Source organism: Typopeltis vanoorti, chromosome 21 (genome assembly GCF_054136105.1).
Source record: "Typopeltis vanoorti isolate ZY-2024b chromosome 21, IOZ_Tvanoo_1.0, whole genome shotgun sequence".
Classification (NCBI taxonomy): domain Eukaryota; kingdom Metazoa; phylum Arthropoda; class Arachnida; order Uropygi; family Thelyphonidae; genus Typopeltis; species Typopeltis vanoorti.
The window spans coordinates 53,697,329-53,716,323 of record NC_143569.1 but is presented as its reverse complement, the minus strand read 5'-3'; the positions used below and the strand labels follow the sequence as shown (position 1 = coordinate 53,716,323).

General features: G+C 36.2%; 1 protein-coding gene across 1 annotated transcript in view; it reads right to left on the bottom strand.

Annotated features, from left to right (window-relative positions):
* Nucleotides 1-7,748: 7,748 nt before the first annotated feature.
* Nucleotides 7,749-18,995, bottom strand: part of LOC150094855 (glutamate receptor ionotropic, kainate 2-like) — a 58,353-nt gene continuing 47,106 nt past the window's right edge. Inside the window, exons 3-7 of the mRNA XM_090411680.1 lie at nucleotides 15,383-15,541; nucleotides 14,936-15,080; nucleotides 13,863-14,092; nucleotides 8,214-8,473; nucleotides 7,749-8,019 (exon numbers count right to left, since the gene is read on the bottom strand). Coding sequence (XP_090267806.1) covers nucleotides 7,749-8,019; nucleotides 8,214-8,473; nucleotides 13,863-14,092; nucleotides 14,936-15,080; nucleotides 15,383-15,541 — 1,065 coding nt within the window. The remainder of the gene's footprint in view (nucleotides 8,020-8,213; nucleotides 8,474-13,862; nucleotides 14,093-14,935; nucleotides 15,081-15,382; nucleotides 15,542-18,995) is intronic.

The following is an 18,995-nucleotide window of genomic DNA, read 5'->3' as shown; positions in this document are numbered from 1 at the left end:
CCACCCTCCATGAAATAAAACATTTCATTAACGTATGACCTTTTCAGAAGTTTGTAAGTCTCAATCATATTACCCGTCCTTCTCCTGTTGGCTAGTGTCTGCAGTCTACAAATGTTCAATCTGTCTTCATCATCAGTATTCCACAATCCTGATATCATTTTAGCACTCCCTTTGCACTTTTTCTATATCAGAATCAGAAAAAACCAACCAAGAGACCAGACCTGCGCACAATAGTCCAAGTGAGGCCTTATCAAAGCCTTGTAAAGAGGCAAAATGACATCCTGATCTTTACATATGAACGTTCATTTCAGCATTGCAATTATCGTATGAGTTGTATTTGCAAGCTTTCCCACATCGATCCTAAACTTCAACTTCCTATCTACTAACACTTCAAGATCGCTAGCGCTAGCCTGATCATTTTCTTCTAACATAATCCCACCAATATAATACGACATTGAATATCTAATCATGCCGAAGTGAATGACTTTACACTTACTCACATTGAACTGACACCCATTTTCCCATGCCCACAATTCCAGCCTATTCAAATCATTCTGCAAAGACTGCATATCAGCAGCATTCCTGATTACCCTACCTATCTTTGTATCATCAGCAAATAGCTGTGTGTCGCTTGTCAAATCCTTACCAATATCATTAATGTACAGATTGAATAACAGTGGACCAAGCACTAATCCTTGTGGTACATCACTTGTTACCTTAAACCTTGCACCCAAACCAATTTTCTCTAATTTATTCAGCAGTCTGCCATGCTGTATTCTGTCAAAAGCATTAGCAAAATCCAAACGTATCATGGTGTATCCATTCCCTTGTCTAGTTCAATTGTAACATATAACATATTACTAAAACATGACATTCCCTTAGTAAACCCATGCATTGCAAAGCAGAGCTTCAACATTAACCCATTTCTGATTGCGAGACCTAACTTATTTTTCCAAAATCTTCACCACTACTCCTGAGATGCTGATTGGTTGATAGCTGGATACATCGGTCTTTGCACCACACTTGTGCAATTGGGGTTACCATGCATTCTTTCTATTCCTGAGGAATCTTCCCTATTCTTCACTCATATTAAACAACTTGGAAAAAAACCACCATGCTCCACCACAGTAAATTCAAAAACGAGGGACTATTTTTAGAATCAGCAGCTCTCAGAAATCAACGAAATCTTAATAAATATGGTTGCATTAAGCTTCCTAAGATTTGGGAAACACTTATCATCAGAGATCTCACCTTACATTCCAGGCCACCTACAACCGCCCTTAGAGGGCGCTCCATCTAGATAGGACTTTAGAGTCACCCACGTGGTTGGGCTTAGTATTGTGTGGTATTTGTGTATATGTTACATTAGTTTTTTGTAATCCATGAAGATGTCTCATTGACTAATACGAAATATAGGAAGTATTAAATTCTGTTTTAATCCTTTCTGAGTGCTGTATACAATCTGGTAAGTCTCCAGCATTTTAGCCTCTACACACGGAGTTGTGACTATTCTAGACTGTTGCTTATAATTTTCATAACGGACATCATCCTTATGCACAATGTATTCCTTCCACATCATCCGTTTCTTACGAATCTCTTGTTTAATAAGATTACAAATCCATTTGACTCCTACCTTATTTATTATTCGAACATTCGGGACGCATTCTGATATCGCATCATTTAAGTATTTTTAAATATTTCCTATGCATTGTCGATATTCTTACCATTAAGAAACCAATACCATTGCACTCAACTCAGTATTCTCCTCAGTTGTTCATAATTTCCTGCTTTGTAGTTCACCCAGTGGAGGCAGAATAGTTACGCCTGTAACTGAAACGCCTTCTGACACTTTAATGAAATTTAACACTCTTGACCTCGAGTTCCTTCTATCACATGCTGCTTCAGGAAGTTGTCTCGCAACAGCTCAATAAATTCGGTTTCATTCTTCTCATGAGATTTTACTGCTACACAATTAATGTTTGGAAAATTAAAGTCTCCCATCGGTTTCCTAAACACATTATTGCTCTCTTTAAGCAGTGGACGAATTTCAATTGTTTTTTTTACTGAAGAATCAAGAAAAGAGAGGAAATATGTGCTAATCTGTATGAATATGTTCAGAAGATTCATATTCAGATACCTTTTGTTTCAGTACCAATGATCAATGACATCATTACCAATGACACATGACATTGGTAATGATGGCCAACATTAATAAATTAAGTTTATTAATTTGAGTGTCATCAATCCGGGTTTTTTCTGATTGTACAATTAGTTGTTACCGAAGTAACATTTAAAGACATGTAAGCTTAAACTCATAGAATACCTGATGTGGTAGAAAAAAGGTTAGATTGTTTTGAATTGCAATTGAAGCTACTAAGGTTATTATGCCTGTTAATGGAGTGTACCCTTAGGACAGGCTTGTTAATTTTGTAATACACTATCGACCAATTATAGTCGAGACACTTCAGCAATCTACAATTCATACCAGCATGCGAAACCTAATATCGGGTATGTCCACCTTTGGCTTTGATCACCTCCTGCACCCTTTGAGGGAGGCTGTCCACTAGTGTGTGGCAGACATCAGGAGGAATTTGTCCCCATTACTCCAGCAAAGCAGCACTGAGATTAACGACAGACTGAGGACGTGCTGATCTAGACCTCAATCGCCGCTCTAATTCGTTTCACAATGTTCGATAGGGTTGAGGTCAAGACTCTGCGTAGGCCAGGGCAGTCATTTAACACCCATCTCTCCTTACCATTCCATAAAAGCTCTAGCTTTATCACATGAGGCGTTGTGGTCTTGATAGTAACACGGGTACGTTCCATCAAACCTCCAGAGGGTAGGCATCATCTGATTATCCAGAATATCAAGGTACAGACCTGTCACCATGGAACCACGAACAACGACCAGTGGTCCCACTGCAAACAACCTGAATGCACCCTACACCATCACTCCTCCAACGCCAAACTTTACTGTGGGTACAACACACTATGGTAACAAGCGTTCACTAGGCTGATTCCACACCCACAACCTGCCACTATTCAATTATCCAGTTCACAATCTCTTCGCACCAGACAAGACGAGCTGCCTTTTCGTTGTTGCGATGTTTGGCTTGTGTGTTGCTGCTCCTCCGTGGAAACTCCGTAAATGGAGTTCTTTTGGTACATTATTAATGCTCACCTTTTACTGGCGCTCTGGAACTCATCAAGGTTGGTCTGTTTCAACTGTAGCCGGTTTTTGCGAGCCACCAGTTTTAACATCACCCCCTGTACCTGTCAGTCATATTCAGTGGCCGCCCTGGATGTTTTCCTACACTAGTGATGCCAGATCGTCTCCATTTATTGATCACATTACCAACCGTTGTTTTGCATGCTCTATTTAGGCGCAATGGCATGTATGGACATGCCACCAATGCGACTGCTCACGATGACACCTCTCTCTGAGGCACTGAGTTCACGTCATCTTGCTATACCATCTGAATTTAATTGCTACGATGAAATACCACTTTCTACCGATTTTATGTTATTAAAACACCTGGAGTGTTCCATAACTTCACATAACAGGAGTGTCCACACAATTATTGGTAGACAGTGTATATTAACATACAGTTTGTAGTAGTGAAACTTATCAAGTTCTGTATGAGACCGGCAAAACTCACGTACAGCATTGGGAATTGGTTATAAAAGTTTTTCACGTCTTAGATGTCATTTTAACCCAAGTCACCAAAATTAAGGGCACTCTCAATACCAACTGAGCTGCGTACACGCTCGGAAAACAAGCTGCATAAACTATAAACAACCTTTAAGCTATATACTAAGAATTTCTGTTTACAAATCAAACTCGGTAGCTCATTTGGTAATGATAATACCCTCTAGCTAGAAGCACCTCTTTTAAATCCCGTCTAGGGAATTCAAAGAGCATTTTGAAGTTTTTTCCCCTCCTCAACGTCAGATAAATTAGACGGTTTAATCCAAACGTTCTAAGGTTTTCTTCTTAAAATCTCAAACGTTTCATTTCTCAAAACAGACGAACTAGTAGAAGATCAGGCGCATTTTAAGAACACCTCATAGCCTTAGATACTCTGACCTTAATTTCACAACAATACCTGAACGGAAGCTGACCTTCCGTGACAGTGGAATGGACTAGTACTGTATTGTATGCGTAATGGAAATTCCTGAAAAGGAATTTCCATTACGCATACTTTTTCCATTACGCATACATTCCAATACCTAATGGAAATTCCTTTTCAGGAATTTCCATTAGGCCGATAATATCTTTCATTAAAGATATTATCGGCCTTCTTGGTCGAGTGGTTAGCTTATCCACTTTCCGGCCAAAAGGCTGCGGGTTTGAATATCGCCGTAGGTATGGATGTTTGCGATTGTCTGTGAAAAAACTAGTGGTAGTGGATGATGATGATGAAAGCAGTTGGTGGATTGAGTCGTGAAGACAGAGAGTTGTGGAGTAGGTGCCCTCCCTCGATGAGTCTTTGGACTCCCTGGAGGTGTCATGTAATAATAATATTGTGCGAAAGAAGGAATTAAACCCATCAGTGAGATAATCCTTTTATTTCCACTGAAGTAGACCTCGATAACAAGCATGTCATTTTTTCTTCTCGAAGTGTTACAAATACACTCAGTAATCTCTGATAGATAACTTTCGTTTTTATATTCAAACTATGAAAATCATCTTTTAGATATTATCATGTGTTCTTGTTTCAGGGATTCATCCAAGGGCTAAGTTCGCATATAATTCGTTTATATTCATTTCGAAAGAATTAGATGATTTTAATATATTATATGTTCTCTTACTATCTCTCTTCCTGATACTTTTGAAGTCATCTTCATTTCTCTTGCAGAAAATTAAATGTTTTCTAAAGTAATTAAAGTTTATGTGTAAAAATGATCCACTGCGTCTTAAAATACAGCTCCTCATAATTTTCAAAAAACAAGACAAAAATCCATTGAATTTCAAACCAGATTAGGAGAAAATATCATTTAGTATTTAGTTAAACTTTATTTTTTTTCCGGATTTACATTTCGAAGTGCATTACCCAAAACCGCACTTTGATTCATTTGGAACAACCCAGATACTTTTACAATAACGAGTTGGAAAATATATCCATTTCTTATAAAAAATACATGGCCGAATTTAAATGTTTGACTTGAGAAATAGAACCCCATACTTCGAACTCTGAAATACAACATATTTTATTAAGCGATACACATTCTTTTTTACTTTTGAAAATATTCGGTTCCATGTTTCCTTTCGCAAGTCGAAATGGTTCAAAAATCGACCATTTTGAAAGTCCTAATTTGAATATTTGTAAGTCTTAATTTTACTGACTATTCTCAAGTGAATTTGATTTCTATCGAATGTTAAATCTAATGTTCTTTCTTGTATGAGATCTGCTTTTCATCCTAGGTCGTTATCCACGCTGTTATTGGTGTACATTACATTAGCACGAGGGGGATATTAGAATAAAATAATCAGTTCCTTTTGGAAATAAAAATCTATATTTATGATTTATTAAAACGAAGGCCTGCATAGCTTTATGGAAACGTTGCTTATTTCGTAATGTTATAACCGTAAGAAAGATCTTTACTTGTAAGTTTCTAGCCTCCGACTAGAAGAATTTTTACTGGACCTTTCTTGAGCACCTTGCACAGTTAATCGATTTTTGGCACAGACATGTTTTATTTTTTTTTTCCGAGTAGCATTTACCCTCACCCCCCTACCCAAGAACTTCCACTGTAGAAATCACCACATTATTTCACACTACAATACAAATTTTATGGTGTATAGTTTCGGGATTGCAGCACACAGTGGTTCTCTCTTCCACCCACCCGGTTTCTTACAATTCGTCGCTCGCCCTGAAGTCAGCTATTGCTGATGAATAATGAATAGCTTAGAATAATTCACCTATTACAATTTGAAAGCGATTTTTGTTGATTTTTCTTTAAAATAAAGTCTCTTTTCTACGAATAAAAAAATAGGAAAATCAAGATTTTCGGGTTTTTTTTTTTTTGACTAAATTGGATTTTTGGCTAATCTTCAGATAAGACTACTGAGCATATGTGGGTTCATCCACTTTCAAGAAATAGTCCTTGCTTTTGCAAATGGCGGAAAGCAAGAAGTGGGTATTATCTTATTTTATGTTCATTAATTAATTAATCAATTTGTTCCTAAGCTTATCTAAAAGAAACCTGAACAGCTTTATACCTCGGTAAATAAGTTTTAAAATATTCGGCAGCCATAGACAGTAATGAGATTATTATTGCTTATTGAGTGGCAAACAAACCAGTTCATTGATTAAGTGTTTTAAACTTTTACTTTACTTGGCCAGATCGTATTTGTTTCATAACATAAATGTGATATTATGTATATTTTTTTTTTCGAAGAGTTCAAACTTTTTTCAAACAGTAGCGTTTGTAAAAGACCAAATTTGAAAACTTTGGCCATAAAAAGGGCAATATGACAAATCTGTTATGAAGGAACTCTCCTTTGCACATGAAAGAAGCACCGTTGGGAAATAATTTTAACTAAAAATGCATACACGTCTTAGAATAATTACAGAGCAAAAGAAAATGAACAGTTTATTAGACACACCAATTTGACACACAAACAAGAAAAAATACATGAAATATTTTAATGGGTTAAATATTTGACCCATTAATTTGGATATTCAACTCATTATATTGTAAGACGAAAAATTATGTAAAAATAACAGCTTTGAATCAAAGCACAGCAAGGCAATGTTATGGATTGTAGAAATGTTACCTGGCAATAGGATGTTTTCAGTGAATCGATTTATAAAAGATTATCCAGATGTTTTGATAATTTAGTTTAATTTATTTTAGATAATAATAATATACAACTAAAGGAATTTATTTATACTTTTTATATTATATGTTTACTAAAGGTAAACTAAGAATTTTATGTAAAATCTCTATAAATTTAAATACACCACACAATTTTTTAAATAAAAATTATAATAATATAGTAGTTACATATATAAAGAGAGAATTCCCCGTGTGGTGGCCGGGCTAAGAATAGTGCTACTGTAGCCCATGCATGTCGCAACTAATAAAATGGACGCAGAGTTTCGACTGTTTCGTTCTCTCAGGTTTCTTCCGGAATTTTGCTCCCGGTGAGGGGGTACTTAGATTTCGGAGTGTTTGCCCTGAGAGAGCATTTTGGGTCTCCGGGGAGGGTGTTTTCTGGCGTGGGGCCTTGTCGGTGGATGCCTCTCCCTAGAATATGAGCGGCTCTGCTCGGCGGTAGAGTGAGCCTCTCACTGAGTAGGTCAACGCTGAGTTGGACGATCTTTCAGCCGCTATGAAGTGGTCTTGGGATCGTTCTAATTTTTAGAGAGGGCTTTACTTAAAAATCCCCACTATAGCCCATGCATGTCGTACGTGGCGACTAAAATGGGTACCCAGGGAGGGTAATGGATGGCAATGCTGTAGCCAATGAAGTTTTAACTGACTCTCGAATATTGCTGTTACCCTTCTGCCATGATCAGAGCTTTATATTACATTATCTTCTACAGATAACGGGGAATATGAAAAGCATTATTGTTTCACCCATCTAGCCAAAAAGAGAGAAGAAAGCATGTAGTAGATTTACAACGTCGGTTGTTACTGCGAGGCACTGTAAATTACTGAAATATTTAAATTCCAGATATATTCAGCGATAACATTTCACAGCAATTTTAAATTTAAGTAATTGGAAAATAAATAGCTTTTTACCATTTAAATCGCTTACGCTTATTGAGAAATTTTGGAACCTTAAATTTTAACCGATAAATAAAATGCATCAAAAATTCACAGATTAAACAAATGACAGATAAAGCATATCCCAAACTCAAAACGATCCAAGCTCCGTTAAGATGCACTAACAATATTGGATTAAAAAGAGTGCTGGGAGTCTCGCATAATTTGTGTAACGACTCTTTTCTGAAGATCACATCGTTTTTCCATTTCATGTGTAAACCAGACTCCATTATTTTAAGAATCCTGTAACAAAACAATCACAGATTTATTCATAGCGTTAAACGTTTATAAAAGGTAAAACAGAATAAATTTAAATGTATATTTCATACAATTTTAAATAATACAAAAAATGTCTAGTCTTTTCATTTTGAGTTAACAGATTGCAAAGCATTATAAGGCATTTGTTTTCGTGATAACAGTTACATTAACATACTTACATGATATTGAATGCTTCTCTACATGGATGAGAATGTTGAATGAAGTGCGATCCTGAAAACGCATAAAAATAATCCTTTGACACAAAGAATTCATCTGATCCGAGAGATGCAGTTATCATCTGAATGAGACCATCAACACCTACAAAGGCATATTTTGTAGAAAAGGATTTCATGATCCCTTCCGAATGGGATTCTACTAGAGACGATTCATGCTTCTTTAAGTGAGAGCCGATTATTTTCAAGTTCTTGATTTTTGCGTTCTTAAACAGGTAAAAAAGACGCATTTAAACCTAATTTAGTGACACAGTTAAATTTCAATAAATAATAATCTTATAGGGGTACATTTTTAAATATAGGAATATATGAGAAAAAGAAGATTAAATCCGCGCGCGCGCGCACATGCCCTAAATTGTAAGATACACCTTAAATTGTAACATAGCATAAGCTCTGAATCAATTATTTCAAAATTATATGAATTTCTCTATAAAATATTTCTCTTAATTCATAAAATATAATAAACTTTAAAAATTTTTATTCAAAAATCTTAAAATTTCAAGTTTTGACAAATGAATTTTAGAACACCGTTTTTTATTATAAAGTATAAATATATATAAAATGTACATCGTGTGTAAGGATAGACAGATGAAACGTAATGGAAAATCGACCGTGAGATGCGGTAATTAAAACCCTTGGAAGGTAATGCTGTAACCAATGAAGTTCTAACTGAGGCTCGGCTATTGCTGTTACCCTCCTGCCATGATCAGAGCTTTAATAACTCAATAACGCCTTATTCCTACAGATAACGGGGAAGATGAAATGCATTCTTGCTTCGCCCCTTTAAGCCAGTCCTTATAAGGACTATAAAGGATAAGGATAGGCAGTAGAGGGAGTTATAGGATTGATGCTTCAAGTGTTTCAATGAATTTTAGGGATTATGTAACGTGTTAATAAAATGTGAAGCTCTGGTTTTATAGTGTATCTGCTAGATTAACTAGCAGAGACGCGATTATAGTTTTTAAATTATATACAACAACAGAAAGTTAACAACACAGGTAAGTGGACTGTAATTGGGCGATTCGATAGGCCTAACCGTCGTTGGAATTGCCATTTTTGATTAATTACTAAAAGCAACTGAATCGTAGGCTCACTGCCCTACTTTGTTGAAGGGTTTTTTCATAGCCCTTACATAACTCCAGAAGACTCCCGATTGGTATGGAAGGCATCAAGGAACAGATTAAGACTCTAAACAAGGAGGAGGAGTCATTAGAAGTTTTAAAACTTATCATGGGAAAGTTTGAGACTGACTGGCCGTGTTATTTAAACCTGTAGGCCCAAACAAATGATCCAGAAGTAGAGAATGAAGAATCTCAAAGGGAATTCATAACTGTTCCACCATCTAAAAACCCTTGTCATAGCAACTCACAAGAAGAGCACTAAAAAAAATGGAGAAGAACAGCAGACGATCTTATGGAGGATGACTCACCCACACAGAACGCGCCAAAAAACTCGGAGAAGGTCCCCCAGTTATTCTACGGGACAAGGAGAAATTGAGTTCTGTCATATCAGCCCTCAGGGAGCAAAACATCACATACTCATAGGCAAAGAACTCAGATGAGGGAGTCGAAATCCAGCCAGACACCGTCACTACTACAGGCTGAATGACAAGGCTACTGGACACCAAAAATCCTCTTTACCATACATTCGCTTTACCGAGTGAAAAGACCCTAAATCCGTCGAGTCACAGAAGGAATCACTCAAGAAGAAATCTCAGCTGATTTAAGCAACCAGATCCTGGCCCCAATCAAAGTAAGCAGGGTGCTCAGGTATGATAAAAGGCCAATGCCTTTACTATTCGTGGAGATTAATAACACTCAGAAGAAATATTCTGCGGCCTTAGAATTACTACGGAACCTCTAAGAAAGAGAGGATCAGCAGGACAGTGCCACAGATGTCAGCAGTTTGGGCACGCCCAAAAGCTATGCCCGGCCAACTTCAGTGCTTAAAATGTGGTGAAGGCTATCAGAACATTATATGCACCAAGCCAAGCCAAGATCTACGCCAGCTAAATGTAAACTGCGGAAGTCATCACCCCGCCAAATATAAAAGATACATAGCACACCAAAAGAACCGCGGGTCTCCCAAAACCGCTCATCCATCACCCAAAAGTCACACCGTGGGAAACTGTGCAGATCACCATCCAGTTCAAATAACCTCCACCTTGACAGCTCAGAAAGGAAATCAACCTGAAACCAGGACATAAACATATGCCGAGGCTGCACGATCCAAGAATACTTCCTCCAACCTTACAAGCTCCAACCTTACATCAATTCTAACTGCCTCACTAGCTACCATGCTTCAGATATCCATTACATTCTGACAGCCCTCAATCATGAATAATAGGAAATATAAGCCATACTCACTTACCATAACTGCATGGAATGCAAATGGATTGAACAACAAACTCCTTGACCTACAAGAGTTCACTCCTGATATAATTCTAGTAAATGAAACGCATTTCAGGCCAGCTAATAACCCAAATTACAGAACTACGCAATGTACAAAACAGACAGACTCACTGACAGTAGAGGAGGCACAGCCATATTCATTAAAAACTACATAAGCTACAATCTACTGACCAATCCACAAACCAAGAACCTAGAGATAACAGGCGTTGAAGTTCATACAAACAATGCTGGCAGTATCAAAATCTATGCAGTATACAACCCACCCAGAATTCCATTACTGGTATCTGACTTGGACTCCATTCTCAGCTCCACAGACTCCATCATCATGGTTGGAGATCTCAATGCCAAGCATACAGCTTGGTATTCTCCACAATCAATGAAAAAGGCAGCATCCTAAACCATTTCTCAACGCAAAATTTTATTGTTATAGCTTGACTCACAGAGCCCACTCATCACAGCCCAAATGGAAGCTCAGACGTACTGGACATCGCAATCCTCAGAAACATCAGATACCAATACTAACTGGAAACTCTAAACGAATTATCATCTGATCACAATCCCATTCTGCTCAAGCTCGGTACACAAGAACAATTCTCTCCTCCACACTCTTTTATCTCATGGAAAAAGCTCTTCAAAACTCTCTCAGATCACATTGGCCCAGCACCCATTATCCATAACAAAGAGGAGATACCAAGTTAAAAAAAAGCACTAACTTCAGTCACGCAAACCACAGTTTTTCATTCCAGTGGACTGCTCCTTGAGGAAATTATGGACCTGTTTTTCAGGCTGAACAACAGAACCAGAAAGAGGTACCATAACACAAAAGCCCCTCAAGATAAAACAATTCTGAATAATTTAAATAGAAAAGTCCGGAAAGTTCTACAAAAACATATAAATCAAGATTGGGAAACCAAACTGAACAAACTGAACCCAGAGGATAACTCCATCTGGAAATTCTTGAGAACCCCCGGCACTAAAAGGCAACTCATACCCCCAATTCAGACCAAGAAAGGAACAGCTTACACTGACCAAGAAAAAGCAGAAGCTTTGGTTGACAATTTGAAAACTCAGTGTAACCCCTCTTACGAGAATTTAAACATTAATCTAATCTACAAGATTCACCGCAGAGTTAGGCAGATCATAATAGAACAAAAGGAGAAGGCAGAACCCATCATACCCACCTCTCCAGCAGAAGTTATAAATATCATAACCCACTTGAATAACAACAAGGCTCCATGTCAAGACGGAATCACAAACAGAACAATCAAACTACTCCCCAGAAAATCCATTGTGCACCTAGTCAATATTATTAATGCCGTCTTCAGATTCAAATATTTTCCCTTAGCATGGAAAACGGCTGACATCACGTCAATGAAAAAGATTGGAAAAAAACCCTCAACTCCCCGAAAGCTACAGACCTATCAGCCTACTGTCCAGCCTAGGTAAGGTTGCAGAAAAACTCATCCTTACAAGGCTTCAATCAGCAACAGATAAAGTAGGTATTATCCCTAATGAGCAATTGAGATTCATAAAAAACCATAGCCCCCACCGCCAGGTTGAATTTATCATCACAAGTTTTAACTGGAACCTCCACACTGCTGCTGTCTTTATAGACGCTGTCAAGGCTTTTGACAAGGTGTGGCATCAGGGTCTTCTCTACAAACTCATCAAATTTAACATGCCAGCTAATCTAATAAAAATCCTAGATAGTTACCTTAAAGACATGCGAGTAAAAATAAATGAAACCGTATCAACTAGACTCAAGATCCTGGTGGGTGTGCTGCAGGGTTCTCTTCTGGCTCCCTTGCTGTTTTCTATCTACATAGCTGATATTCCACAAAATTCAGGTGAAGCAATCACAGCATTATATGTGGATGATACCGCTTTATTAGAAGATCTCTTCGTCCCAAACTAGCTATGAAAAGACTCCAAAACAGCATTCACACATTGCAAAAATGGCTGATGGACTGGAGGATCCAAACAAACCCATTGAAGAGTTCAGCCATCCTGTTTACCAAAAAGAAGTTTCAGATCAAGGAAGACATACACCTGCTAGCTGTCAAGATCCCATGGCAGAGTGAAGTCAAATACCTCGGTGTCATGCTTGACAAAAAACTCCAATTCACCAATCATATAAAACACATAAGTTCGAAGACATCCAAAGCAATCGCTCAACTCTACTCCATGATCAACAGAAGAAGTAAAGTGGATATCCGGAACAAAGTACTCATACAAGATGGTAATACGCCCAGTCATCACTTCCGCTTCTCCTGAATGGAGCCACACCTCGAATACAAATATTCAAAAACTGCAGAGGATACAGAACAAATGCCTGAGAATGATTCTGGATGCCCCATAGTTTATCGGAAACTCCCAGATTCACAGAGAAGTCAACATTCCCTACATAGCATCCCTCCTCCATGATCTAGCAGCAAAGTTCTTCACCAAGACAAACAATCATCCAAACCCGCTGATAAAGAAGCTTCAGACTACAATGAAACAGAATTCTACAAATACAAAAGACCCAAGTCAATTTTATGCTCAGCTGAACGCAGCTAATCTCACTGCCCTTCCTGGGCGAGCTTAACGCTCAATAACTCTCCACTCAAAGAACTCCCCGTCAGACAAAGGGGAATATGAAAAGCATTTATGCTTCACCCAACAAATCAGCAACGTTCTGCGTTCTTCGATCGTGTGTAAGTCTAGCTGGAATTCAAGTGGGTTTAAAAATTTCATAGTTATTTCTAAATAGATGCTTTGAATATTTCGATGTGAATGTGATTGTTATATTACACGCCTTATACCGTAAACACGTGATACATATTCATTATATTAAGTAGAAATATCCCATGCAACGAACTCTGTGTATATATTAACTAAGAAATTTAATGAAAACTTACTCACTCAATAACATACTTAGAATATCAATATTTAAGTAAATTATTATTAGCCACCATGAAATGAATATTACGTAAAATGCACGGATGTAGATAATTCGATTACATGATACTTGAAAATTCATCATGTTATTAAACTATTAATATAGGTGCCTCGATCTTTTGTTTAAGTATAAATAACGATAAGTAGTTCGATCTTTTGTCAAGTATTTATTTGAATATCTTTTATTTGAATTTATTATATTTATTTGAATATTTTGAATAACGTATATAATTGTGGTTTTTACCTGAAACATTTTGTGCATCGGAGTATGCTCTGTAGTACCACAGGAAATTTTTTCTTGTTCTACTGCAGATGCTAAGTCGCTAATAGTTTCCAGTGGTTTTTCACTTTGCAAAATTGTCAAAAACGATAAAAGAGTCCCGCTATAGGCAGCCACAATGACAACTAACGATATTCTCCAGAATACGTAAAACATTCTCATCGAGGGATAAAGAAGAAGTCTTTTATCTGTATCTGAAAATGTGTAATAAAATAAATTGTAGAAATAAAAAGAATAATAAAAATAGCTATACATATATTGATGTTTCTACCACCCACGAAAGGTTATTTGTAAAACTTGTTGGAGAAAGGGTAAGCTAACCACTCGGCTAATCAAGGGGGCGATGTTTTGCTTTATGTATGGATTATTTTATTTAATAGAAGAAATTGCAAAAATGTCAAACTGACGAAAAATAAATCAGATTTTTGTTCGCCGATTTACTTCCTGTCGTATCAGAATTTATCAAAATTCAGTTAAAATACTTGATTTCTAATTTTATCTTATTTAGTGCTTTTTAAATCAAAACAAGTACTCCACAAACACAGCTTTTGTGTGATAATATCATTATGTAAATGAATACTATTTATAGTTCATTTAAGTAATGTGAACATTATATGATTCCCGTATGTCTGACTCATTTTTAAATCCCATCTTAATTATGCAATTAAACTTCCAACTTTGAAAGATTAATATGCATTTTGTTTTTATCCTGAGCGAGGTTAAACTGCACTATACTGTTTATAAAATTATGCACCTGTGCATTTTATTATCTAAAAGTTAGAAAAAAAAATTCCCGAGGAGACGCCTGTTGTTGAATATCATTAGGAAACTGTTCGCATCATTTAGATGCTTAAATCATAACTGAGAGATATCAATATTCCTCAATAAAAGGACTTGCATTTTTGTTTCCCAAATGGAAAGAAATCCTAATTAAATAAATCAAACAGGATTATTACCAGTCAAGGAAAACACCATCTGGAAAACGTTTAGTAAATAAAAATCAGAATATTACAATGAATTAGAGTGATTTTACTTACTTTGACATAGAAAACTTCCAAATACCATCCAACCGATCTCTACAACCTTAATTCGTGGTAATCTATAAATCCGGGATGAGATCAAAGTCCAAGCCCAGACGAAGATGAATACTAAAACGATGGTAATCCCCAGTGATACCCAAATCTGCAAAAAAAAAAAAAAAAAAAAAAAAGTTACGCTGTTTAAATATTCTCTGTTGTCAAAGTGTCCAGCAAATAATAATATGAGTATTATGATGCATTGAGTGATTTAAAATGATTGTAATTTGCTGATGGTATTCAACTGACGTTTCATATTTGTATATGTAATTTAATTCTCTTCTTAATCTGATAAAATTTATAGAAGTTTAACTTCGTGTAATAACGATATTGGAACAGCAGTCTAACAGGTAAAGAGTATTCTTTTAATTTTAATGTCTATGCTGACACCCGGGATAAATAACTCACCTTAATTCCAAAAGGAAAACTTAAAACCGATGGTGGAATTTCTTTTTTCGGTGCTTTCGTAATGAAAACTATCTTCAGACCATAAAGAGGCTGCAGTGGATCTGCAGCAAAATCTCTTTCAAATGTGTTGATAATAAAAATTCCTGACATATCAGCCTCCTAAAGGACGAAACATAGATATTATCATCAACATCATAATTAATATTTTATACTTATATTAATGGATATACTAAATAATATAATTATTGAGTTGTAAGTCAGCAGTTAGAATTGAAGGAAGTACAGGAAGATGGTTTAATGTTAAATCTGGTGTGAGACAAGGATGTACATTATCCCCTCTGTTATTCATTATCTATATGGATCACATTATGAAGGAAAGTGGTATTAAACCTGACATCAAAATTGGAGATGTTAATGTCAGCTCTTTGCTTTATGCGGATGATGTTATAAATCCGCTGCAAGATTCTCTGACTAAATTGAATAGCTGTTGTAATAGATATGGTATGAAGGTTAGCAATAAAAAGACAAAGACAATGAAAATAGGCAGAATCATTGAAAATGTCAACTGTGTTGTGAATGGAGAACCTGTGGAACAAGTAAAACATTTCAGCTACTTAGGCACGATTTTTACTGAAGATGGTAAATTAAATGTAGAAATAGACAACAGAATCAGCAAAGCTGGTATGGTGGGAAGTCAATTGAATAAATTCATATGGAATAAGAGAGAAATTAGTCGGAACACTAAATTAGCTGTATACCAGACAGTGTTCAAACCAGTTTTAACTTATGGATCTGAGAGCTGGGTCAGACGTAAAACACTTCACCAAAGACTAGAGACCGCAGATATGAGAGTCCTGAGAAAGATTCGAGGCGTGAACAGATGGCATCAATGGCAATATCATATTAAAAATGAGGATATTAGGAAAGAACTTGACATTGTCAGCATCCAGGAATGCGTTAGCAGAGCTAATCTCAGATGGTATGGTCACTTAAACAGAATGGGAGAGGAAAGATTAAGAAAACAAGTGTTCTCTGCCAAGTTGGCAGGAAAACGATCCAGAGGAAGACCAAGATATAGGTGGATTGATACGGTACAAAGTGCCTTAGAGGATAGAAATATAAGATCTGATAATATTGGAGTCTTGACAAGTAACAGACTGATTTGGAGGAAAATTGTAGATAGGAAGTTAGTAATGATGTAATTTTTTCATGTAGTACTGTCATATCCTGTACACCCCTTGAGGGTACATGGCAGGAATTTGATGATGATGATGATGATGATGATGATGATATAATTATAATATCATAATATTATAATATAATATTAATACTAAACACAATATGCGCCATCACCTACTGGGAAAAAGTTTCTTCAAAGTTCGTCAATTTATTGTCAGGCTTCTGATTTCATTAGTTCTAATATTTAGTCCTTTTAGCACATTCCTAAATGCATCCTTTCTATACCTCGCTTGCCATCTTTTTTATTTTATGTGAATGCTGTCCAAGAAAGTTTGACAGTTTTTCGTGCATACAAGGCTGTGCTGTGAAGTTGTGATAATAACCATGAAGGAATTCATATAGAACCTGTAAATTATATATTATTCTACATATTCTCCACAATTTGTTCTTTCTTGTGTTTATTCTTGTTCTAAATGTTTAACAGAACTTTCGGATGCCCCCCTAGTCGTAAGATCTATAGATTGCATAATCCGGTAACTCGTATTTAGAGACAAAACATTGAATATTTTGTAGACCACTTCATTGATACAGTATTCAGTTCAGTGAACTCACACCACTCGATGAAATAAACATAAAATTATATGTTTTGTTTTTAATTCTTCGCGTTACAATGCCTTAACGCCAGGATGATAACTACCACACATCAATAGCATGCACACAGGCACATGTAGTTTTTATACCACCGATGCATACTTTACAATTACATATAGAGTTCTAACCAGTATCTTCCTTAGGTAGGTGACCTGTTCGCCATTCTCTTTACTTCTCCAGTGATTACTGATTAATTTTCAAAGTAAAAAAAAATTCAATATGATAATTATTTCCAATTATTTTTCATTACGTTAGTGTGAGAAAGGGACTTCTCCTCGTGATAGATATACCAATGTCAGGATTAGGATTTAAAATCAAGAGACGGTATCATTTCTCTGTGGTATTCACTTCCCACAACACTGAGAATTTTTAAAATTCTCAGTTTATTGTTTTGTTTGACGATATCATACAATAGTCCCATGGGTCTTAGAGAATGCCTGCCATCTCTTGAAATCGGCAAAATGAGTCACGGATGAAAATGTAAATACTTCGCAACAAAAATATCGTATCATGTTATTATGATGTCCTTTAGAATATGCCGAAAGCCGCATAAAATAATTTGTTTTCGAGTCTTTAACTAAACACACCCCAATAACTTTCTAAAATTTCTGATAATCTTTATACAGAAAAAAACTTTATAGCTTTTGAGATGTTCGTATTCTGAAAGAATACGAACATCTCAAAAGCTTTGCTCAGTACAATCACTTTTATATACAAAAAGCGGTTCTTATGCAACTGTTATATGCTAACTATAAAATCTATTAGGTTTCAGTACGTAATAATAATTTTTTTAAAAACATCTACGCACATTCAAATAATAGAGATACATATACATCACCTGTCGGTACAGCATTCCAATCACTCCAGTGTAATTTCTTTTATATAATCGTCCAAACTCTCCATCTTCAGGAACGCTTACTGAGATCCTAAATGAAATATTAAAAGTTCTGTCATCATACAGTCAAAATTAATTAATTAATTAATAATAAAAAGGATGGTTTATTTAGACTACTTTAATAACATATTGCTTATCCTTTCCTAAAACGACATGCGACGAACATGAAGGTAAGTGGAGAGATTTTTAACAGGCACTAACATTCGAAATGCGCTCTGCGATTTCAATAATGTTTTTTCCTTATTTATAAAGGACTTGAGTCTCCATAGCTCGGTCGATATAGACGAAGCCCTTTGATCGGAAAGACCTGGATTCGATTTTTGTCAGTGACGTGAGGAACCATTATCTGGTCTCTTTCGACTAAAGGTGAGTTAGCTGATCTCATACGGAAGTAAGGGTTTTTTTTTCACCTTCAAACTCAGGTTTTTCGTCCCCCAGAACAGGCAAACTGGCTACGTGAACACACGCTCCCACAGACATAGGACATTTCTGGAATAGGATTGACCGATCTATTCACTGGGATTTTCCGGTTTCGAATCGTAATAGGTCACTAGGCCTAATACGTAAAAGGAAGAAGATAAAAGACTTAGGTTTATCAAATTCTCGCAGGTGTAACGGTCAATGTGCCCCTACCCCCATTGTATTTTGGATTGGCCGTACAGTAATCGACAACACAATAAAAAATAAGCCGATGTCTCACACAGTTAGAAGTTTAAGAAATAAGACTGAAAATCTGCGTCAATATTGAAAATATATTTTTCTTAAAAATGTCCAATGCATGCACTGTTTTGATAACTTTCCTAAGATTTTTGTATTAATGTTCATTCTATATTCATAAGGCTAATAATATTCATAAGACTTAAACACTATAGCACCTAGGCACCGTTG